This window comes from Anabrus simplex, chromosome 1 (genome assembly GCF_040414725.1).
Source record: "Anabrus simplex isolate iqAnaSimp1 chromosome 1, ASM4041472v1, whole genome shotgun sequence".
In the NCBI taxonomy this organism is placed as follows: domain Eukaryota; kingdom Metazoa; phylum Arthropoda; class Insecta; order Orthoptera; family Tettigoniidae; genus Anabrus; species Anabrus simplex.
In genome coordinates this window covers 1,367,469,268-1,367,494,258 of record NC_090265.1, presented here as the reverse complement: position 1 = coordinate 1,367,494,258, position 24,991 = coordinate 1,367,469,268, and the positions used below count along the sequence as shown (strand labels likewise).

The following is a 24,991-nucleotide window of genomic DNA, read 5'->3' as shown; positions in this document are numbered from 1 at the left end:
AACCTGGACAATTCCGACTGCCACAACCTGAAGAGATAAGCATCTAACCAACGCTACTGGTCACACATAAGCAGTCCGTGTTCCTGTTCACGGTTATTTTGAAGGAATTCCTCAGTAGTCTTGTTGCTCTTGCCAGGGGCGGGCTAGCGCTCGCACTACTGACAGCAATCCAGGAGCCCGGCCTTGAGTACCTTTGTGGAGTAGTAGCGTAGTATGGAGCGCACAGCGGAGCTGAGTAACGGGTTGTGACGTCACGCGCTTGTAACGGGACAGGAACACACATATGGCTACCACTGGCTCATACTGCTTCCCAGAAGTTATGGCATACCAAGACCCTACACCGGAACCACCTGCCTCTCCGTTCCTCATTCACCGTATTTCTGCAGCTACCCTGCAATATAGCTGTCCGTTAAATTATTATTATTATTATTATTATTATTATTATTATTATTATTATTATTATTATTAGATATGCACCAAAGGCTGTTTAACTGGATTTCCAGCAGAATATCCTTCCTGTGAAATCTTTGAAACCCCTTCCCCAAAAAAGTCGTTCAAGACCCCACTTCGACACAGGAAGTAATTTAACTATGGACGAGGAAATTACTAAGCGTGTTTACCTGTAATTAAGTAATAAGGTTACTTGTATCACCAGGTACGAAGAATTCTGGGTAGGATGGGAATCGGTTTATTGCTCAGGAGGAGATTGGTTCAGCTGCTAGTTCGAAGAGCGAAAGCCATAAAAAGCGAACGAGGTAAAGTGTAATAGTACTCGTACGAGAACTTCAGTAGAAAATAATGAAAAATAAGCGAAGGAATGATGACGAACAAAAAACGTCGGTGGATGCAGAGTGGGTCTCGGCCCCGAAGTGGCCATGGCTGGTCTGTGGTCCAACAACTCTGCACTCCGACCGGCCAACCGAGCAGAGGAGGAGTGGTCACGGCTCTACCGTGGCTCTACGCCTCTGCATTCGGGAGACCGGACAGGGCCGGACCTCACGGCTGACCCCAACCGTCGGCTGTCCTGAGCATGGTTTTCCATGGTTTTCCATTCTCCTGCACTAAGGCGAATGCCGGGACAGTTCCTAGTATAGGCCACGGCCGCGAACCCCCTCACCATCTCCGTGCATCTCCTTCACCGTAACAAATCTCCCAGCCTGAAAGATGGCGTTACCGTCTAAGATGCCCGCATCCCCCTTCAGGGGAAGAATGAAAACATTTTATTATTATTAGTAGTAGTAGTAGTAGTAGTGATCACGAACACCGAAAGCTTAGCTAAGAGGGGACTGAAGGTAATAACTTGGTGGTTGATTGTGCTAGAAAGATAAGTCAGGAGGACGAGACTTCTTTTATTTTTCTTGCTAAGAGTTTAATATCACACCAATACCATCTGTGGATCAGTGATGGAATATCGGCCTCCGGAAGTCAAGACTGTGGGTTCAAAACTGTCAGAGTAAATCAGAAATTTCAAGGGCAGAAAAAAATCAATTCTGCACTTCGTTTCAGAATACAAAAGATCTCTGGTTACACATTTGGTGTTCATAGGGCCTATGACAAAATTAATGAAAACTCAGCCATAGATCGCCCAAGAGAGATCTGATTTACTCTACCATCTGGTAGAAAATAACGGAATGATGAAATTGACGCAGAGGCAGCCTAGATGGCTTCAAATGAAAATGCCTGAGGCCTTATTTTCTAATGATATTCTTTTGTGACGTAGACCTCTGTAGATCTTTTGCCACTACTTTCACCATATGATATGAACCTGCGTGTAAGTGAAATTGCGGAAGTGTAGAGTGTTGAAAGTGAGGAAAGGAACGTTAAGGACGACGCAAACACCCAGTCCCCAGGCCAGGGATATTAATCATTTAAATTAAAAGCCTCTGACCCGGCTTGGAATCGAACCCTGGGCCGCTGGGTGACAGGCGGACGCGTTGCCCCCTACACCGCGGGGCCGGACTACTGAGGCCTTACTATAATAATTACTATTTTTTATTAAGATTAATATCTCAGTAAAACAGAGGCTTTTCGCGTGACACTGGGAAAGGAAAGGGCTACGACTGGGAAGGTAGCAAGCAGCCTTTACCATAATTAAGATACAGTTCTGTTCGGAAAATAGGTAACTATCAAAACTATTGTTCAGGGCTGCGGACGTTGGGGTTCCAACCCGCCTCGAATGGAAACTTACAGCAATACGACCGTACCGTGTTGCCAACTCGCTCGGTCACACTTCTTCTAGATACTGTTTCATACTTAAAATGAAATGAAATGGCGTATGGCTTTAAGTGCCGGGAGTGTCCGAGGACAAGTTCGGCTCGCCAGATGCAGGTCTTTTGATTTGACTCCCGTAGGCCACCTGCGCGTCGTGATGAGGATGAAATGATGATGAAGACGACACATACACCCAGACCCCGTGCTAGCGAAATTAACCGATGATGGTTAAAATTCCCGACCCCGCCGGGAATTGAACCCGGGACCCCTGTGAACAAAGGGCAGTTCGCTAACCATTTAGCCATGGAGCCGGACACTGTTTCATACTTAAAATATTTTAGTAGTAATATTTTCTTGTCCGCCTCTGTGGTGTAGTGGTTAGTGGGATTAGCTGCCACCCCCGGAGGCCCGGGTTCGATTCCCGGCTCTGCCACGAAATTTGAAAAGTGGTACGAGGGCTGGAACGGCGTCCACTCAACCTCGGGAGGTCAACTAAGTAGAGGTGGGTTCGATTCCCACATCAGCCAACCTGGAAGTGGTTTTCCGTGGTTTCCCACTTCTCCTCCAGGCAAATGCCGGGATGGTACCTAACTTAAGGCCACGGCCGCTTCCTTCCGTCTTCCTTGTCTATCCCTTCAAATATCCCCATCCCCTGCATGCCTCCTGTTCAGCATAGCAGGTGAGGCTGCCTGGACAAGGTATTGGCCATCCTCCCCAGTTGTATCCCCCGAGCCAAAGTCTGAAGCACCAGGACACTGCCTTTGAGGCGGTAGAGGCGGGATCCCTCGCTGAATCCTAGGGAAAAACCCACCCTGGAGGGTAAGCAGATAAAGGAAAAGAAGAAGTAATGATTTCTTAACGTTCGTTCAGTCCTAAAATCCCAGCCAATAGGGTAAATTGTGGCTGGGAAGGCGACGTTGAAAAGAGAACTCATTGAGAATATTTTGTCATAAGGCAAGGGTAGAGTATAGGAAACTGCAACAAATGCCACATTAATACATATATATATACATACACAGATACATACATACATCATTATAGACCGTTATGTCTTTCAGCGTTCAGTCTGCAAGCCTCTGTGAATTTTAAACTTCGCCACAATCCTGAATTTAACTAGTGCTGTGGCCTCATTTAGTTCTATACCTCTTTAAATCGTTAGAAACTGAGTCTAACCATCGTCTTCTTGGTGCGATCCGTGTCTGAGAGTTACCTGAAGAGCACCCAGTGTAGTTTCAGACTACAGAGAAGCTGTCAGGATCTGATTATCAGTATGCGCCAGGTAACGAAAAATGCTACGAGTGGAATAGACAGTTATTTTAATGTTTCGCAGATCTAGAGGAGGCACATGACCAAGACCGAAGGAAAGGATGGTAGCTGTACTGGGGGATATGGGATTAAAGTCAAGACAGTCATTTCCGTACAGGCCATGAAGGTTCTTGGAGGAGTGGAAGGTAAAGGCTTCCACCATTGTTAACCGTGGCACGTGATGGGGTAGAGTAGTTTGCTCTACGCCCGGCCGCCTTTGCCCCCAAGAATTAACCTGGTACTCATTTTTGGTGTAGGCTGAGTGAACCTCAGGACCATATGCAGCTCCGGAAGTGGAAATCTCGTTTCTTAAATTTTACGACTTCCTGACGGGGATACGAATTCACTTCCTTCCGGGCGAACCGAACACGCCTTTACCGCCTCGGCCAGGTAGCCCCTTGGGATTAAAGTAGATTATTAAAAAATTTATGTCGACAATTGCTCTACTGTTAGAATTGATGGTAGAATGAGTTCCTCGTTCAGGATACGTATAGGGGATAGACAAAGATTCTTTCACCTGTGTTGTTCATAGCTTAATTCTCATCTCAGCGGATTCTGTCAAGTGGAAATTTAGTAAGCAATTTGGTCTATGCCGACAACTTGGTCTTAATGGCAGACTGCGTTGATAGCCTATCTAATGTCCTGAGATATAAAATAGGTGCATTGTGTATGATATAAACATTAGCCTTTCCAAGACTATATAATATCGGTAGGGAAGAAATCTAACAGAACTGAATATCAGATTAGGAATACAAAATCGGAACAGGTAGACAATTTCTAGTATTTGGGATGCGTATTATCCCAGGATGAGATTGACTTAACGTGGAGCAATGCTAATGCAGTGAGCTCGCAGTTGCGATCAACAGTATTCTGTGAGTAAGAAATCAGCTCCCGGAAGAAACTACAGTACATTTACACCGGTTTGTTTTTAACCTACGGTACTTTGCTTTAACAAACTGAACTCAGGATATATCTTTCTTTTTTCTTAGTGGTTTAACGTCGCACAAAAACATCGAGGAAGTTTGTTGACGCAAGGGTGGGAAAGGGCTAGGACTGGGAAGGTAGCGGTCATGGCTTTAATTAAGATACGGCCCCAGCATTTGCCTGGTATGAAAATGGGAAACCATCGAAAACTGTCTTCACAGGTGCCGACGGTGGGATTTGAACCCACCATCTGGATATCTTGTTCGTAATTTATAAGTAACAGACATGAAAGTAGCGAGAATGATCACCGGTACAAACAGATGAAAACAGTGACAGGAGGGTACTCGGAATAAGGAGATAAAGGCTAAGTTAGGAATGAACTCGATGGATGAAGCCGTACGCTTAAACCAGCTTCGGTGGTGGGGTCATGTGAGGCGAATGCAGGAAGGTAGGTTATCTAGCAGAATAATGGACTCGTTCATGGTGGGGAACAGAAGTAGAGGGAAATAAAGACGAATATGGTTAAACTCGACTTTTAATGATCTAAAGGGATATGGAACTAAACGAGCCACGATCTACTTACAAATAGATGATTGTGGAGGCGTTTAGTAAGTTCACAGAAGCTTGCAGACTGAAAGGCATACTAGTCTATAGTGACGATGTATGTATGCAGTTGAAATTCACGACCCAGTCGGGAATTGAACCCGGAGCCTTCTGAATTGACCATTCAGCCAAGGAGCCAGACAGAGATAAGAATCTACACTGGAGAGGAATGAAACAGGATTCTTTATATATACACAGGGAAGAATTATTATTCATGCTCTGTACTTGTTCGTAAGACTTAGTGTTTGCAGTGCGGTATGTTTTCTGATACTAGCTAGGTTGACCAGACGTTCCCTATTATCCGGACATGTCTTCCGTTTTAAACTACTGTCCAGGATTCGGGTAGATTATTTAAAGAAACGAAATGTCCTCCTCTTTTAGTGAATCTGGTTAGTTTGGAATAATGTGTTTTACTGCTTCGTTTTCAGAAGTATTTTTCATTACGCGACGGCAGCATCGATATCGTATCGATATAGAGAAATGTGATTGTGGATATACAGATCATACGATTATTCTATGCATGTCTTGTATTGTGATAATAGACGCTATTTAGCATTCTGTATATTGCATGCTTCTCTCTCAGCAGTACCCCGCAAGGACACTCTTATTTTTAATGTGTGACAGCTGACAGTGTGACAAGCGACAGGAGATTATCTGGATTTGAAGAAAGCCTGTTTTAAATGGTTGGTGCTGAAAGTAACATTGATTATTGTGATGCTGAAAATATTCTGTATTTGGCTTTCAAATTGATGGGTGGAACAGTTCTGAAATTTCAAAAAATTCCTGAGTGAGAGTATCAGTGACCCTGAACAAGCTACCTTGAAGTCATAAATGGGCAAAGTCGATTGTAGTTCAGAGTTATTAAAACTTGCAGGATATTTTTTTTTCTATATCAGGGCACCATGCAAATGTAGAAAGAGTATTTTCATTGACTCAGCACAACCGTTTCAAAGCCGAATCTGTGAAAATCCTCTTAATGGTTCAATATAATCTAAAGGAATTCACAAACCAAAACCAAACCCCATGGCACTACAGCCCTTGAAGGGCCTTGGCCTAAAAAGCGACCGCTGCTCAGCCCGAAGGCCTGCAGATTACGAGGTATCGTGTGGTCAGCACGACGAATCCTCTCGGCCGTTATTCTTGGCTTCCTAGACCGGGGCCGCTACCTCACCGTCAGATAGCTCCTCAATTCTAATCACGTAGGCTGAGTGGACCTCGAACCAGCCCTCAGGTCCAGGTAAAAATCCCTGACCTGGCCGGGAATCGAACCCGGGGCCTCCGGGTAAGAGGCAGGCACGCTACCCCTACACCACGGGGCCGGCAAAGGAATTCACATGTGTAGCTTTTTATGTTAGACATGCCAAAGTCCCTAAAGGCAACTGAATCTTCAGGAAAGTACCAGCAAGGCGTGTAAATTAGTTTCATTGTTTAAATTTTGTACGAATTTACTGTATAATATGGAAATGGATAAGTGTTGTTTATGTATGTGAAAATCATAAGGTCTAAATCCAGACTCTCAATGGAGGATTTTTATGTCCTCTTTTTTCGGCATTGTCGTCCTTTTTAAATAGTGTTGTCCTGTTTTTAATGTTTACATCTGGTCACCCTAGTACTGGCTAAAACACATTTGTTATTTTCATTCAATGTCTCAGTCTCGTCCTTGGCTTTGAATGTGACTGAGGTATGAGAGATGCCAGGAACATCATTTCTTATACAGCTAGTCTCTGTTACGAATGGTGTGAATATGTTGCTTGAAGTGTCTGATGGTGCATGCATTTCAGTGGACTTGGCAGGCTGATATGTAAATAGGGTTGGGCACTATGTCCCTGTTTCGGCACAATGTGCCAGTGCACAGTTATGTTCCGCTGTTCCAGAACACCGAGTGTCAATTGTTCCGAAACATTCTCAAGCGAGCCGGAGACACTGACTCGCTGTCGCATCAGAAGCGCCACTATGCACTGCCCTTCGCCTACTAGCTTAACTGTGCAGCGGGCGCACGGGACGCGGGACTGTAACTGCGCAGTATAGAGAGAACTTCGAGAGGCAACATTACATGCTCCGCGCTAGTGGGAACTGTGAATGTGCCTGCACGGAACGTGCTGTGTGGTGTGTGCCTGTGTGTAGTTATGGCCATGGTGGAACACTGAAATTCGCACCCACTAATCACGTTTAAAGGCTGCTTTTAGGTTAAGATTTTGCCGGTCAATGTAAAATACGCATAACACGGTTACAATGGCCGTGCGGGTGTTTAAAAGTAACCAATTCAAGATTATTTTCACCAGTTGAATGTATTGGCCTGTATTGTGAGTAATTAGTGACTAATTAATATCTCGAAAATTTCCCTCAACACTTTCTCGGGGATTGACGTTAAACATTAATTTGGACTTTAAGGAAACTTTTAAGCCCAAGAAAAATATGGGCCGTCGCTTTGGAATTAAAAATATAACTGGATGAATACATTGTTGCACTTTCGTCCTGTTAGGCCGGGCGCACATTGAGAAGCAGTTGGCCGCAGAGCAGGGAAGAGCAGAGCAGGACAGCGCGAAGCTTACGAAACTGCGAAGTGGACGTAAGCGCACATTGCCACGCAGGGTCTCGTCGGTTTTCAGAAATAACATGTTTTCTTTAGACTCTGTGATACTGGGGCATCCAGTATAAAGAGGCTCTTTTTTTTTTCTTGAAGCATACGCGATTTTTCTCATTTTGTTAGTCATCTTCACAATTTCCCTAGTGCTGATGGCAACGCGGTTATTCAGCTTAAGACAATTGCAATAAACAACCACCTTCGCCATATTACAAGACTGAACAATATTTCTATGTTACCGATGTTCGGCGTTCATATGGACTAAGCAAAGAATTTAATGCATGATTATTTTTTATATTTTTTACGTCGCACCGACACAGATAGGTCTTATGGCAACGATGGAATAGGAAAGGGAAGGAAGCGACCGTGGCCTTAATTAAGGTACAGCCCTCCCAGCATTAGCCTGGTGTGAAAATGGGAAACCACGGAAAACTATCTTCACGGTTGCCGACAGTGGGGTTCGAACCCCCTATCTCCCGAATGCAAGCTCATAGCAAGGCGATCCTAACCGCACGACCAACTTGCATGGTAAATTCATTAATAGGATCACAGTGGGGGAGAGGGAAAAATATGTATTTACAAATGTACTGCTAGATTTTCATCTAGTTGTCACAAGACACAAGATACTAAAATCAATCAACATTGACAATCTGTTGTGAACGCGTTTGCATTTATATTTGACAAGATATGATAAATGATTTTCCGTATTTATCTCTTCACATAAATGTGATGATGGATGACGGCGACGGAGTCGGCGATGATGCTCTCCATAATCAGCATTAGATCTTTGTCTTAAATTCTATATGTTGCGAGAACTTGGGTCACGGATTGTTTCATAGATATATGAGGATTACATTCTTTTGTTTGCTGTTTGTTTAACGTCGCACTAACATATCGAAGATTTTCGGCGACGGAAGGGTGGAAGATTGGGAAGGTAGCGGGCGTGGCCTTAATTAAGGTACAGCCCCAGCATTTGCCTAGTGTGAAAATGGGAAACCACGGAAAGCCATCTTCAGGGCTGCCGCCAGTGGGGTTCGAACCCACTATCTCCCGAATGCAAGCTCACAGATGCGCGACCCTAACCGCACGGCCACTTGCTCGGTGGATTACATTTTAGGCCTTTCTCTAAACTACCTTGTTACGCAGCGTGATTAAAATGATTTATAGCCTAGACTGTAGTGCCTTTTTCCCCGAATTTACATAGCGATTTTCATTAAATTCTGTTCTGTTCATTTTCTCACGAACATACATACATACATACATACATACATACATACTGCATTGCAGTCCGCATGATTCACATAGTACCTACAAAACATGGTGAGACTGAATTGCTGTGGTAATTTTCTCCTCCATTTCTTAACTAACTGCGTGACACGTGCGCAGGAAACTGTGTTTCGAAGACTGCGCGTGGTAGGCGGAAGTAGGTGCAGAACCGACCTGCTCTGCTCTGTCCTGCCCTGTCTGTCAACTTGCGATGGTGCAATGATTTGTGTAGATTACAAAAACCTGCTCTGCGCTGCACTGCTTTAGCTGCTTCGCCTGCGTCCCAATGTGCGCCCCGCCTTATGCTCTCTGCACTTCGAATTCCTTCCCTCTCAACTTCCATTTACTTTCTTCAATATCTCGAAAATTTCCCTCAACACTTTCTCGGGGATTGACGTTAAAAATTAATTTGGACTTTAAGGAAACTTTTAAGCTCAAGAAAAATATGGGTCGTCGCTTTGGAATTAAAAATATAACTGGATGAAAACATTGATGTACTTTCGTGCTGTTATGCTCTCTGCACTTCGAATTCCTTCCCTCTCAACTTCCATTTACTTTCTTCAATATCTCGAAAATTTCCCTCAACGCTTTCTCGGGGATTGATGTTAAAAATTAATTTGGTCTTTAAGGAAACTTTTAAGCCCAAGAAAAACATGGGTCATCGCTTTGGAATTAAAGATATAACTGGGTGAAAAAATGTTGACACTCCAACACAGGGCGGCACACAGCCGGTATCGACAGGCAGACACAGTCAAGGCGAACTAATCTATCTAGTGCGGCCTTGGCACAGCACGTTCGGTTCAGGCACATTCCAGCTGAAGCGGAGCATGTCCTGTTGCCTCTCGAAGTTCTCTCTAGGACGCAGTTACAGTCCTGTGTCCTGTGTCCCGTGTCTCGGCACTCTGTACCGAAACACTCCGCCTAAAGCTCCTAATGTTGCGGAACAAGTGAATGTTCCGGTCTGCCCAACCCTAATATGTAATACCAATTTCTGGATTGGTGGGGAAAGTAATGGGAAACTACCTCACTCATTTCTCTAGTACACGTCTTCAGTGATGCTTTGGCTGCCTATGGTAACTGATGGTGCAGCTGTTGAGGATCCGTACAGCCTTCGAGCTGAGTACTCAACATGCATTAATTTATCTTGTCTGTGATTTATTGTACGTAGTTGTGACATAATGTTGTTTCCTCCTTGCAGGACTGCTGGATACGATAACGACCACAGCTGACAGTAAAGACTGCCCTGGAGTTTGTGTCCACACCATCGCGACACTCATCTGTTACGAGGTGTTAGAGGATGTCGCGTGTCCATCGCCCTCCATGCGGTGCTGTGTAGAGCCACCTCCGCAGTCTGTGGGCAGCAATGTCACCTCCACGAAGCCCACCCCGTCATCAGCACGACCGCCTCCACACAGCACTCCTCCGTCTACAACGAATAAGCCTGCTACCAGGCCACAGGTTAGCGCCAATTTAACAGCTTGAATTAAATCATTGATCCTCTTCATATTGTATTCTATATTTTCTCCCGTTACGCGTTAAATACTGCTCTCCTCTTTTCCTACTGTCTCCTAATGCACCTCCACTTACTCTTACCAATATCCCTTCTACTGTAGTTGTTAACGAAAATTATCTTATTCAGTTGACCTTTCTATAGGAAAACCAGGCATATGTATTATAAAGGATGATCACTCCACTAAGATTAAATTGAAGTGAAACGCATGTATCTTTCATTAAGGGCTTTAGGAATGTAAGAAAACAATAGTATTGTGGATTTTACGTTCCTCTAACTATTTTTACGGTTTTTAGAGACATCCAGGTGCCAACATTTCGTGCCACGGGTGTCTTTTACTTACCCATAAATGTATCGACACTGTAATAACATTGTCTTTGAAGTATCTCTTTAAATGTATGTAAAATTATTGTGTGTTATTGGTCAAGGGGTGAAAACATCACTTTCTTGTTCGGCTTGCTTGAATTCGATTCCCACCTCTGCCAAGAATGTAAGATCTTTTCGAGCATCTGGAGCACGAATTCTGGAACACATCAGAAGAAAAAATGGATTAAAATCCTACATTAGACCATATTACACTGACTGACAGAGCAAATGCAACACCAAGACGGAGTGGTCAGAACTTTATGCCAATTGCAGGGTAGACTGACGTCACTGAGGTATGCTCATGATGTGAAATGCGCCGCTGTGCTGCGCACGTAGCGAACGATAAATGGGACACGGCGTTGGCGAATGGCCCACTTCGTACCGTGATTTCTCAGCCGACAGTCATTGTAGAACGTGTTGTCGTGTGCCACAGGACACGTGTATAGCTAAGAATGCCAGGCCGCCGTCAACGGAGGCATTTCCAGCAGACAGGCGACTTCACGAGGGGTATGTTGATCGGGCTGAGAAGGGCAGGTTGGTCGCTTCGTCAAATCGCAGCCGATACCCATAGGGATGTGTCCACGGTGCAGCGCCTGTGGCGAAGATGGTTGGCGCAGGGACATGTGGCACGTGCGAGGGGTCCAGGCGCAGCCCGAGTGACGTCAGCACGCGAGGATCGGCGCATCCGCCGCCAAGCGGTGGCAGCCCCGCACGCCACGTCAACCGCCATTCTTCAGCATGTGCAAGACACCCTGGCTGTTCCAATATCAACCAGAACAATTTCCCGTCGATTGGTTGAAGGAGGCCTGCACTCCCGGCGTCCGCTCAGAAGACTACCATTGACTCCACAGCATAGACGTGCACTCCTGGCATGGTGCCGGGCTAGAGCGACTTGGATGAGGGAATGGCGGAACGTCGTGTTCTCCGATGAGTCACGCTTCTGTTCTGTCAGTGATAGTCACCGCAGACGAGTGTGGCGTCGGCGTGGAGAAAGGTCAAATCCGGCAGTAACTGTGGAGCGCCCTACCGCTAGACAACGCGGCATCATGGTTTGAGGCGCTATTGCGTATGATTCCACGTCACCTCTAGTGCGTATTCAAGGCACGTTAAATGCCCACCGCTACGTGCAGCATGTGCTGCGGCCGGTGGCACTCCCGTACCTTCAGGGGCTGCCCAGTGCTCTGTTTCAGCAGGATAATGCCCGCCCACACACTGCTCGCATCTCCCAACAGGCTCTACGAGGTGTACAGATGCTTCCGTGGCCAGCGTACTCTCCGGATCTCTCACCAATCGAACACGTGTGGGATCTCATTGGACGCCGTTTGCAAACTCTGCCCCAGCCTCGTACGGACGACCAGCTGTGGCAAATGGTTGACAGAGAATGGAGAACCATCCCTCAGGACACCATCCGCACTCTTATTGACTCTGTACCTCGACGTGTTTCTGCGTGCATCGCCGCTCGCGGTGGTCCTACATCCTACTGAGTCGATGCCGTGCGCATTGTGTAACCTGCATATCGGTTTGAAATAAACATCAATTATTCATCCGTGCCGTCTCTGTTTTTTCCCCAACTTTCATCCCTTTCGAACCACTCCTCCTTGGTGTTGCATTGTCACTGTCAGTCAGTGTATAATCATTTCTCCGTGGCCCGTCTACTTCAAGTAAACGCAGGGACGGTGTCTATCATACTTACGAGTTAGTTACAAATATATGTAGTAAATGCAATGCATCGACTCTGGTTATTCAAAGAATTTACCGAGCGAGTTGGCCATGCGGTTAGAGTCGTGCAGGTGTGAGCTTGAATTTGGGAGATAGTGGGTTCGAATCCCACTGTCGGCAGCCCTAAAGATAGTTTTCGGTGGCTTCCCCGGAGGAAGCCTATCCGCTCGCCGGCCAACCACTAACAGAATGTATACTACCCATGTAACCTGACCATTTAAGCCATCTCCGCTTTAACTATTTATTACTAGAGGAGCATTTGTAGAAACATAACGGGAGGTTTGTTCCGCTCTGTTTTAAAGAGTCCGGTCCTGCAACAGTTGAGCATAACGTCGTCTGCCCTGACGGCACATACATGGCTAAATTTTAATATGTATATAACTTTGTAATAAATCAGTGCATCCTATAAAGAGTCTTAACTTCAACAAGATCTCAAAATTGGACGATAAGATGGTAGATTCCTAGTGGCAGCAACAATACAAGCAGTGACAAGTAACATTAATCAGTGTCTGACTCAGCTAATGGATCCATCCAGGGTGACGATACACGTTGTAAGAGTGTAAAGGATAGGAGGAATGAGTGAACTGATCAAAAGTGTTTTTAAATATGTTCCATGCCCTAAGTGTTGGGTTACAACAGGCATTAATATAAAAAGGAAAGTGTACATATGTTGGTCTAGAGTTGATGTTATACAGCACAATGCTTAATGTTAATAGGATACGATGTTGTATCTTGAGATTTAGTTAAGATTGATTTGATGTAAATACGCTGATGAAGGGAGTTAAGGCTCCCGAAATATGTACGTATAAATAATTATATTAATATATTGACAGGGCGGGCTAAACAATCACCCGTTGTACATTAATATTAAAAGCTAGACAGTTGATCTTGACACCGTTCTTTGAACCTCCAATATATACTTAGTTCAGTAAACCTTTCTTGGTAAGTTATTTTTCCCATTCACGGGTAACCTTCTCCAACACGCAACTAAAGAGAGTCGGTGACAGTCCATCGCCCTGCCATAATCCTGTTTTAACTTCAAACTCCTTGGAAAATCCACTCATAAATTTCACTTTAGAGCGAGTGAGAGTTAGGGTCTGCTTGATAATTTCTGTCCTTTTATCATCCACTCCAAATTCCCTCAAGATGTCAATTAATACTTCGCGGTCGACTGAATCATATACTTTCTGGAAATCTACAAAGACGACTACCAGATCTTCTGAGGCGTAATTTTCCATGACTCTTTCCGAAATCCATATCTGCTCAATGAATGACCTTCCTTTTCTGAAACTATCTTGGTGTTCACCAATTTGGTGATCTATTTGCTCCACTAGTCTGGTCCGAAGGGCTATCGAGAGTACTTTCTATGCTATAGGTAAAACCATCGCCCTCTACTATGACTGCGCTAAAACGCCTTCCCAATACAGCAATATGAGCGATATGGGCCTAGTTCCCGTTTCTTCCACCGAGCGCTGCTTCGCTGGCATTGAAACACGATTGTTCATTACAGCACGCGTTAAGTGTTTACTATATTTCTGTTCAAATATATAGCCAATCACTCAAAAAACATATTTGAATCATAACTTACACCTTAATAAAGAAATTCAGTGAAGAACGTACCCCTCCGAAAACTGTACAAAATAAATTAACGGCAGGTAGTAAATACTGTAGAAAATTATATTCACACAATTTTCTGTTTAAGTGTTTCGCGTTCTCGCGTTCAAATCTTTCAAAGATCTCTGTTATTTATGTGGCTATGTTATTTAAGAATACAGGAATAGCACACTCGCAAATAACTTCACTCAGTAACAATGAATGTCCGATTTCAGGACGACTGAAGTGAGGAAACTCACGTAACACAGGCACTAAATAGTCACTCATAGACAGGATTTTTTATGATTTAAATACAAATCATGAATAATTTTCAAAATCCACAGTTACAAATTAGATGGGTACTGCAGCCTGTTTTAATCTCCTTTATAAGTCAAGACCATTAGCACTGTTGAACACCTTGGTCTTGTCCAAAAAATCAAGGATCTTGTCCGGCTGCAATGTTGCTAAATTTGTGCTACTGATACGTATGTCGAATCAATTTTTTATCGATAACTTGTATTTGACAGTGGTACCTGCATTAAAAAATCATGCATATCTGTACACGAATGGTCTTTTTTTAAATATTCTAGGGCTGTTATCACTTCAGTCGCGAAAATATCTTTCACGCGCAGCACATTCATTTTCTTAAAACCGGGCGAGTTGGCCGTGCGCGTAGAGGCGCGCGGCTGTGAGCTTGCATCCGGGAGATAGTAGGTTCGAATCCCACTATCGGCAGCCCTGAAGATGGTTTTCCGTGGTTTCCCATTTTCACACCAGGCAAATGCTGGGGCTGTACCTTAATTAAGGCCACGGCCGCTTCCTTCCAACTCCTAGGCCTTTCCCATCCCATCGTCGCCATAAGACCTATCTGTGTCGGTGCGACGTAAAGCCCCTAGCAAAAAAAAACATTTTCTTAAACTTAGGCGGCTCGATGTTTTGGCATATAAGAAGAATGAACCGGTTTCACCGTTTCATTTGATTGCTTCTCATATAGTTTCTTGATAAAATCATTTTTTAGTAAGGAATTTCTTACTTTTCAGAATGTGCCATATGTCGAAAGCAAGAAGAGGTATTTCACTATCAACAGGTCAAGAGATCTTCGGTTTAATTTGTTTTGAAGAAGACACTCTTCTTATTCTGCTAACATTAGTCTTACGATTGTCACTCACAATGCGCAACACGAAAAAACCGCAAGCTTCGAATTCCGAGTGTTGAAGTATGTAGCTCTGTGCCTAAAAGCCTCTTAAACAAGAAAATGATGCTGCAACCTTTATTTTGTAGTCACAGCAGAAATTATAAAACAGAAAAGGTTATTGACTGGGGTAATTCGATTTCTACTTTCGCTTGCATGACAGTCATCTTGAGTACCTAGTTTTTATTCGCTTAACATGGAATGAAGCGTCTTACTGTTGAAAGAAGGTGTCGAGTTTCTTGTCATATAACATCTGTTGTTCGATGAACTACCAACAATCACAATCTCTCTTCTTCATTTAGGCACTGACTTTCTGCTAAGAGGCGCTCCTTTACTAAGAGTGTTATTCCAGTCTCGCAGTTTATACCTCCTACGTAGCGTGAAAGTGTGGATTTATTCGGTGTGGCAAACATATCGTTTCGATGATCTTGAATTGAAATTCTTCGGGAAATTCTGTTTTGAAGTAACATTTAGCCATTTATGACGTTGTTACTCGTTGAAAGTAAATTCATGAAACGAAATCCCACATGCCGATCTGCTTTTCATCTTACATTGAGGCACACAGTAGTAAACAACATTATGTATACAAACATTAAAACGGTTCACGACCAACGAAACAAGCTAAATAAGGTAAACACAGGCTCAAATTACTCCAGCACTATTAGCAATGATCACTGAGCGTGCCTCGTTAAGCAGAGTAATGCCAGCTTCTCAGCGCTCCAAGCGCCTGAACTAGTAACTACGCCGTGTTCTCTCGTTTACATGTGTGACTGGGCGAATGAGAAGGCGTATTAGCGCAGTCATAGTAGAGGGCGATGGTAAAACAGAGACGCCACGATAATTGTTGAAGCTTTAATAATTAAGAGGGGAATTCCTCAAGGCAGTATTATTGGACCTTTATGTTTTCTTATATATATCAATGATATGTGTAAAGAAGTGGAATCAGAGATAAGGCTGTTTGCAGATGATGTTATTCTGTACAGAGTAATAAATAAGTTACAAGATTGTGAGCGGCTGCAGGGTGACCTCGATAGTGTTGTGAGATGGACGGTGGTCAATGGTATGATGATAAACGGGGTTAAAAGTCAGGTTGTGAATTTCACAAATAGGAAAAGTCCTCTCAGTTTTAATTACTGCGTTGATGGGGTGAAAGTTCCTTTTGGGGATCATTGTAAGTACGTAGGTGTTAATATAAGGAAAGACCTTCATTGGGGTAATCACATAAATATGATATTAAATAAAGGGTACAGATCTCTGCACATGGTTATGAGGGTGTTTAGGGGTTGTAGTAAGGATGTAAAGGAGAGGGCATATAAGTCTCTGGTAAGACCCCAACTAGAGTATGGTTCCAGTGTATGGGACCCTCACCAGAATTACTTGATTCAAGAATCGGAAAAAATCAAAAGGAAAGCAGCTCGATTTGTTCTCGGTGATTTCCGACAAAAGATTAGCGTTACAAAAATGTTGCAAAGTTTGGGCTGGGAAGATTTGGGAGAAAGGAGACGAGCTGCTCGATTAAATGTTATGTTCCGAGCTGTCAGAGGAGAGATGGCGTGGGAGGACATCAGTAGACGAATAAGTTTGAGTGGTGGCTTTAAAAGTAGGAAAGATCACAATATGAAGATATAGGAGGACAAATTGGGGCAAATATTCGTTTATAGGAAGGGGAGTTAGGGATTGGAATAACTTACCAGGGTAAATGTTCAATAATTTTCCAATTTTTTGCGATCATTTAAGAAAAGGCTAGGAAAACAACAGATAAGGAATTTGCCACCTGGGCGACTGCCCTAAATGCAGATCAATAGTTATTGATTGGTTTGCATTCTTTCACCTTTTTTTGTGTAATGGATCAGTGCCATTTTCCACTCATCGGGGACCTTTTCAGTCTCCCTAATCTTAACCAATTCGTTGACTAACGCCTGGATGGTTATTTCTCCACCACTTTTCAGTACCTTCGCTGTGACTGAATCATCCCCTGCAGCTTTGTTGTTCTTCAGTTCTACGACCATCTTCCGAATTTCATCTTTATTTGGCGGGGCTGAAATTGTTTTTTTTTTTTTTTTTTTTTTTTGTTGTTGTTGTAGAAGAAATTTTGGCCATTTATCCCTGGGTTCATCACCATTCAACAGTTCATCAAACTAGTTCGCTAGAATCTCAGTTTTCTTTATTGCTTACAGCCAATCCACATCCTTTCTCCGAAAGTTTAAGGTTTGTGCCTGATAACCTTTCAAGTGCCGTTTGAAAGGCTTATAAAAGTTCCGACTGTTGTTTTTCCTAAATTTCGATTCAAAGCCTCGTATTTCTTTCAATAATTTGTTTCTTTTGGCTTCTGGGAGGGTTTTAGCCGTCTGTTTCCGCACTTCTCTGTAAGTATCAAATTTATCCTTTTTATTATCAGCATACCATGCTTTGAAGGCCACTGCTCTTTGATCTATTGCCGTATCACAATCTCCATTCCACCATGTGTGTTTGCGTGCTCGTCGTAGAGGTGTTATTTCCTTTCCGGTATCAGCCATAGAGTTAGTAAATAATACACTACAGGTAGCAGCGGCGCCGCCGTCTGCGAGAGAATCACTGAGCGAGCGGAGTATGATGAAATCGCAGCTGTTTGGCAAACCAAAAGCTCATTCCGCTGTACTTATCAATGTAAATAGGGGACTTTTAAAACTGTGTGGATATAGGTGAAAATGAAAACCTACAACCTGTTTTCCAGTCTTAGACCGTTGCAGAAGCCGCCCTGCACCTCCCCAAAACCGACCTGAGCTCATAGCTCCTATACGAACCATCGACCTGCCCACACAATCCAACCGTTCCTCTTTCGCTGGTTTTGCTGTGTTTTGCAATTTCGAGAAAGTGTAAAGTCATCGTTTGCTGGTAGGAACATATGGTGAACACGCTCCATCGATTAAAACATGTGAGACATGGTTTTGACAATTAAATAAATAAAAGGCGTGTGGCCTCCGAAGAGGCCTGGTGCAGGTCTTTCGAGCTGACGCCGTATAGGCGACCTGCGCGTCTATGAGGATAGGGTCCTACTTGTGATGAATTCTAATACTGCAGACGGCACACAGACCCAGCCCCGGAGCCATCGGAATTAACCAATGAAGGTTAAAATCCCCGAGCCGGCCACAAGTTAAACGTGGTGATTTCAATGTGAAAGACAGTGCACGCTCTGGTAGACCACAGAAGTGCAATGACTGTTGAAGCGTGGCGAAACCGTTAATGCACAATACTATCGCCAACAAATTATTAATTTGAATGTCCGACTCATTGGCTGAATGGTCAGCGTACGGGCCTTCGGTTCAGAGGGTTCAGGGTTCGATTCCCGGCCAGGCCGGGGATTTTAACCATTGGTTAATTCCAACGGCTCGGGGGCTGGATGTTTGTGCTGTCCCCAACATCCCTGCAACTCACACATACCACACATAACACTATCCTCCACCACAATCACACGCAGTTACCTACTCATGGCAGATGCCGCCCACCCTCATCGGAGGGTCTGCCTTACAAGGGCTGCACTCGGCTAGAAATAGACACACGAAATAATAATAATTATTAATTTGAATCACGCATTGATCGAAAGACGACCGGAATGGGCCAGAAGACATGGCAAAGTGATTTTGTTACACGACAATGCGCCGTCTCACACAGCAAAACCAGCGAAAGACACCTTGAAATCGCTTGGATGGGACATCTTTCCGCATCCGCCGTACTATCCCGACCTGATGCCATCTGACTATCACCTCTTCGCATCAATGGGGCACGCGCATGCAGAGCAGCACTGCAGCAATTTCGAGAAAGTTGAAAAATGGCTCGAAGAAAGGTTTGCTGCAAAAGACAAGCAGTTTTTCTGGCATGGTATTCACAACTTACCTGAAAGATGGACGAAGTATGTAGAAGCCGATGGCCAATATTTTGAATAAACAAATAATGAATTTCCCTTGAAAATTGCGTGTCTTCTTTGCCACACAACCCGGCAAAACTTATACATACACTCGGTATGTAGACATAAGTTTAAGATCAAAGGTTTCGCACAATTCAGCAAGTCTTTTACCACTTGTGTTTGTTCTCTTGTGGGCAGGATAATAGCCCACTATCTTCCGAAACTGTCTTTCCTTTCCGACTTGAGCATTGACATCGCATATTCAAATTTTGACATTGTTATGTGGGTTTTTATACAATTCGTTCTCAAGTTGGTCCCAAAACAATTCCACCTTTTCAGGGTTTTTTCGGTTGCCTTCATTTATGGAAGCGTGTGCATGGAATAGTGTGTATCGTTCGTTTGCACACTTCAGAGTTAGTGTAGATAATGGGGGATCTAAAATCTGTTATCGGGTCAGTTATTCGCTTGTTTACACAGAAAGCTGTACCGAGCTGTTGCAGATTTCTTCCCTTTCTCCGCCCATGTTTCCTTTTGAATATTCTATATTTCCCTGAATCAAGAGTATCTGAGTCTTTGAAACGTGCCTCTTGTAGTGCAAGTATCAGAATGTTCTGCAGTAAGGGGCGCGTAGCTGTGAGCTTGCATCCGGGAGATAGTGGGTTCGAATCCCACTGTCGGCAGGCCTGAAGATGGTTTTCCGTGGTTTCTCATTTTCACACCAGGGCAAATGCTGTGGCTGCACCTTAAGGCCACGGCCGTTTCCTTCCCATTCCTAGGCTTTTCCTATCCATTGTCACCATAAGACCTATCTGTGTCGGTGCGACGTAAAGCAAATAATAAAAAGAATATTCTGCTGTTCCATTTCATCTGATGTTCGTTTTTGTTTCCCTGTCTGGAGTAATTTTTGCATATTGATTGTTCCAAAGTAGTGGCGCTGTTTAATTTGTTGGGTTTGGGTAAATACACCGTTTTGTGGGTCTGAATCTCATTGTGTGTGAGAATTGTTGATATCTCAGACACCATCCTGCATGTTGGTACAGGCTCCACAGAATCCAAAGGTCCGTGTGTGTCGCCTACAGTGACGGTGGATTTACATTGCCGGCTACCATCTGGGGTAGTTTTATCTGTCCATCGTTAGAACTACAGCTGTGAGCCAAAGAGCTGGTTCTTACACCCCCCTCTGCCGTTGGTAGTTTTTCCTCTTCCGCCATTGCGGCCGTTGACCATTTTCCTTTTTACCTCAGTTGATCCGCAGGTGTTTATTTGGTTAAGCCTTATTCGCACCTGTCCTGTATATCTCTAGGAACTTCCCCTATCAGCCATTGGGACGCGCTGTGTCAGACCTGAAGTCCTCCACCCCCGTATCTCACGAAGGGTAACGTCCAGCGCTAACTCAGTTCAGAGCCAAACCCTACGCAAGCTGACTAGGCACGGACATTGAATTTTATTATTTTTATTATTATTATTATTATTATTATTATTATTATTATTATTATTATTATTATTATTATTATTATTATTATTATTATTATTATTATTATTATTAAATTGATCGGCATTTCCCTTATTCCTTCTTCCTTCTTCACATATCCTGTACAATTTCAGAGACATTAGTTTATTCCTTAGTACTTTTATTGCAATCCTAGAACGAAATAATGGCCCATTTAATGTAGGTATATGCTCGTGATGATCCTAACATTTAAACGAACCGAAAACAATAACAGTAATGTTAGAATATACCGTATGTAAAAAAATACTCATATGACCTACTCCAGGAATTCTGTTTTATGTTTCAACGAACACTCCAGTATCAAGAAAAGCAATGGAGAGAGCCGATACATTGTTTTAATACCCCAATTCAGCAGAAGTTGGCAGTGCGACTCACAGTCTCAACTGGCTTCCAGTCATTAGACGAGCTGACCTGGTCTCTACAGGAGCTGAACATGATTATTATAACGGTCCACTGGTCTCCTAAACACACAGCCTGTCCGAACACTGCGATCAACTGTAAAGGAGCATGTTTGCGTTCAGTTCTGTGTGCTAAACACTTGAAAATATTTCTTATTTATTGTTAGCTGAGCGTTTCAAACTGCTTGCTTATGATTTAACGTCACCCCCAACATATACATGTTTCTGGTAACACTGAAAAGGGAAAGAGCTAGGAGTAGGAAGGAAACAATCGTGGCCTTAATTAAGGTACAGCCCCAGAAGTTGCCTGGTGTGAAAAGGGGAAACCAAGCAAAACCATCTTCATGGAAGCCAATAGAGGGTTGTGAGCAATACTATCTCTTGACTGTAATCTTACGGTCACACCACCTATAATGCGAACTATCTTTCTCCGTAATTATTTTTAAGGACGCCAAGTTGCCTGAAATTTAGTCCCTCGGCAGTACTTGTGCGGGCCGGTTAATCTACCAACATAAGGCTGACGTATTTCAGCACCTTCAAATACAACCGAACTGAGTCAGTAACGGTTATTATTATTATTATTATTATTATTATTATTATTATTATTATTATTATTATTATTATTATTATTATTATTACTGAAAATCCACAGCCTGTTTCCAGTCATCTGACCGGGTCAGGAATGGAATGAATGAAGCCCCCATCTAGCGGCGAGGATAGGAAATGTGCCGGCTGCCGCAGCCTGTCGCACTCCTCTGGGGCAATGATAAATGACTGATAGATGAAATGAAATGTTAATGGAGAGTGTTGCTGGAATGAAAGATGACAGGGAAAACCGGAGTACCCGGAGAAAAACCTGTCCTGCCTCCGCATTGTCCAGCACAAATCTCACATGGAGTGACCGGGACTTGAATCACGGTATCCAGCGGTGAGAAGCCGTCGCGCTGCCGCCTGAGCCACGGAGGTTATTATATATATAATTCGCTGGGGCCATCAAGGACCACGTTAAGTCTTGTTGCATTTGACACTGAACTTGGCCTACTTTAGAGCCCAAATTTCCCTCATTCTTCGTGAGTGGGCCTGCTTACGCTCCTCTGTCCAAGGCGCACCGTGTCTTCTCTTCGGTTGCTCGTCGCGGTTTAGCCCGTTCGTCAATATTTTCTTGCGGAAGAGATCTCTGTTAAGTGCGTCTTCAGCTGAGATATGTAGCATTTGCAGGTCTTCTTTGGTATTTCTAAACCAGGGAATTGTGGTTTTCGGGGTTTGAATCAAAAAAGTGAAAGATTAGTTAACGTTCTCCCGTCCATTCTTTTCAGATGACCGTAAAATCGTGCCCGTCTTTTTCTGATTGTGTCGGTAATTTTCTCTATTTTGCTGTAGACTTCCTTGTTGGATCTCTTTTGATGGATTCCTTTTCTGTACTTTGATCCCAAGATTCCTCTCACTATTTTGCGTTCTCTTTTCTCCAGTTCTTCAAGGAGTCCTTTGTTGGCATTTAGAGACAGGGTTTCGGCTGCATATAGAACTACTGGCTTCAGAACTGTTTCATAGTGACGTATCTTGGTGTTTTGGGAAAGGCATTTTTTGTTGTAGATTGTGCGGGATGTTTGATAGGCTATTTCCAGTTTGCGTACTCGCTCCTGAAGTGCTTCTTTGTCCAGTCCATTTTTCATGATGATCTCACCCAGGTATTTGAATTTGTCTACTCGGGTGATGTCCCCGTATTTTGTATGGAGTTTTGGTGGAGCCTCTTTGATGTTAGTCATTACTTCTGTTTTCTCAAACGATATCTGCAAACCAGTTTGTTCGGCAATTTCCTTTAAAATTTCAACTTGAGCTCTAGCAGTTTCTATGTCGTTTGAGAGAACAGCAATATCATCGGCAAATGCTAAGCAGTCTGTTGCGAACCCCTTGGATTTGGTTCCTATTCTCAATGGACTGTAGTTGGTTTCCTGTAATCTCACCCGCCAGGTTCTGATGATCTTTTCAAGAACACAGTTGAAGAGTATCGGGGATAGCCCATCACCTTGTCGGACTCCTGTTTTGATGTCAAAGGAATGCGAGAGACATCCGTGGAACTTCACCTTGGATTTTGTATCGGTCAGGGTGGCTCTAATTAATGCCAGCAGTTTGAAATCAACTCCAAATTCATTTAAGATGTTTAGCAGGACTTCCCGGTCAATGGAGTCGTACGCTTTCTTAAAGTCCACAAAGACAGACACATACTGCTTGGACCTTAGTGTACAATATCTGATGATCGTTTTGAGATTTTAGATCCGTTCAGCTGTTGAGCGACCTTTCTGAACCCTCCTTGGTATTCACCTATTTGATGTTCGACTTGTGCTTCCAAACGCTCCAGGATGGCAAGTGATAGAATTTTGTAAGTCACGGGTAGCAAAGATATTCCTCCGTAGTTGTTGATGTTCTTCATGCTGCCTTTTTTGTGTAATGGATGGATCAAAGCTATTTTCCAATCTTCGGGTAGGGTCTCCTTGTTCCAAATTTCTTCTATTTGCTTTTGCAAGATATCAAGTGATTCCTCTGGGGCATATTTCCATAGTTCTGCTACTACTGAGTCTTCCCCCGGCGCTTTGTTATTTTTGAGACGGGCAATGTGGCGCTTGATTTCATCTCTGTCGGGTGGTCTGGAATCTGGGTACCTGAGTAAGGGTTCCTTGGTATCAATGGCGCTTTGCGGTTTAGAGCAATTAAGTAAATTCTTGAAGTAATCTGCCAGAATGCTGCAATTTTCTTCATTTGACGTCGCCAGTGTGCCGTCCTTTCGCTCAAAGCATAGAGATGGTGGTTTATAGCCAGTGAGTTTGCGTTTGAAGGCTCTGTAGTACTCTCTGCTTTCATTCTTCCTAAAGTTTTGTTCTATCTTTTCAATGAGAGATATTTCGTATTTACGTTTCTCAGTTCTGAACACCCTAGCTGCTTGGGCACGTTGGGTTTTGTAGGTTTCCCAATCATTTTCTGATTTCGTAGAGTAGTACTGTTTCCACTCATTGAGTCTTTCCTGGAGGACTGATTCGCAGGTACCATTCCACCAGGCATGCTTTTTGCTTCTCTTGATTTCCGCAACGTCTTTGGCGGCCTCAACAAGGAGACTTTTGGCGTTGTTAAAGTCACACTCATTTGGTCTAGCCTTCTCCTGGAACTCCTCGACCCTTTGCCGAAGTTTATCATTGTCGAAGCGTGTGATCTGTTTGGTTGTCTTCCTTGTGTTTGCGGGAATTGGTTTGAATTTGATAAGAGACATATAATGATCTGAGGCCACATTGATGCCTTTCTTTATCTTGACATTCATAATCTCAGGGCTGTTTCTCCTGGAGATTGCAACATGATCAATTTGGAACTCTCCGAGAGCTTGGACGGGAGAACGCCAAGTCATTTGCTTTCTGGGTAGATGGCGAAAGTGGGTCGACATGACCTGCAGGTTGTGATTTTCGCAAATGGACACCAGTCTTTTGCCGTTTGGATTGGTTCTTTTGTGAGCAGGGTAATTTCCTATAACTTTCTTGTACTTCTGTTCACGACCTAGTTGGGCATTGAAGTCACCCAAAAGAAGCTTGACATGGTGTTTGGGGATTTTGTTTAATTTTTCATCCAGTAGGTCCCAGAAATTATCAACTTCGCCTGGATCAGACTTGTCCTTATCGTTTGTAGGAGCATGTGCGTTAACTAGAGAATAGGTTTTGTTCGCGCATTTAATTGTGAGTATAGACAATCTGTCATTCACAGGTTCGAAATTTGCAACCGATTTAAGGATCTTGGTTCTAACAGCAAACGCGGTTCCAAGCATCACAGCTCCATTGAGGATTCCTCTTTGCTCTTTGCTCTTGAAAAATCGGTAGCCTTCGGATTCAAAAATCTCTTCATCTGAGTACCTTGTTTCCTGTAGGGCCATTATGGATATCTGATTTT

At 43.6% G+C, this 24,991-nt stretch overlaps 1 protein-coding gene across 1 annotated transcript in view; it reads left to right on the top strand.

Annotated features, from left to right (window-relative positions):
- The window catches only part of mas (masquerade), a 195,396-nt gene that overhangs the window by 93,276 nt on the left and 77,129 nt on the right, over positions 1 to 24,991 (top strand). Inside the window, exon 2 of the mRNA XM_067138673.2 lies at positions 10,092 to 10,351. Coding sequence (XP_066994774.1) covers positions 10,092 to 10,351 — 260 coding nt within the window. The remainder of the gene's footprint in view (positions 1 to 10,091; positions 10,352 to 24,991) is intronic.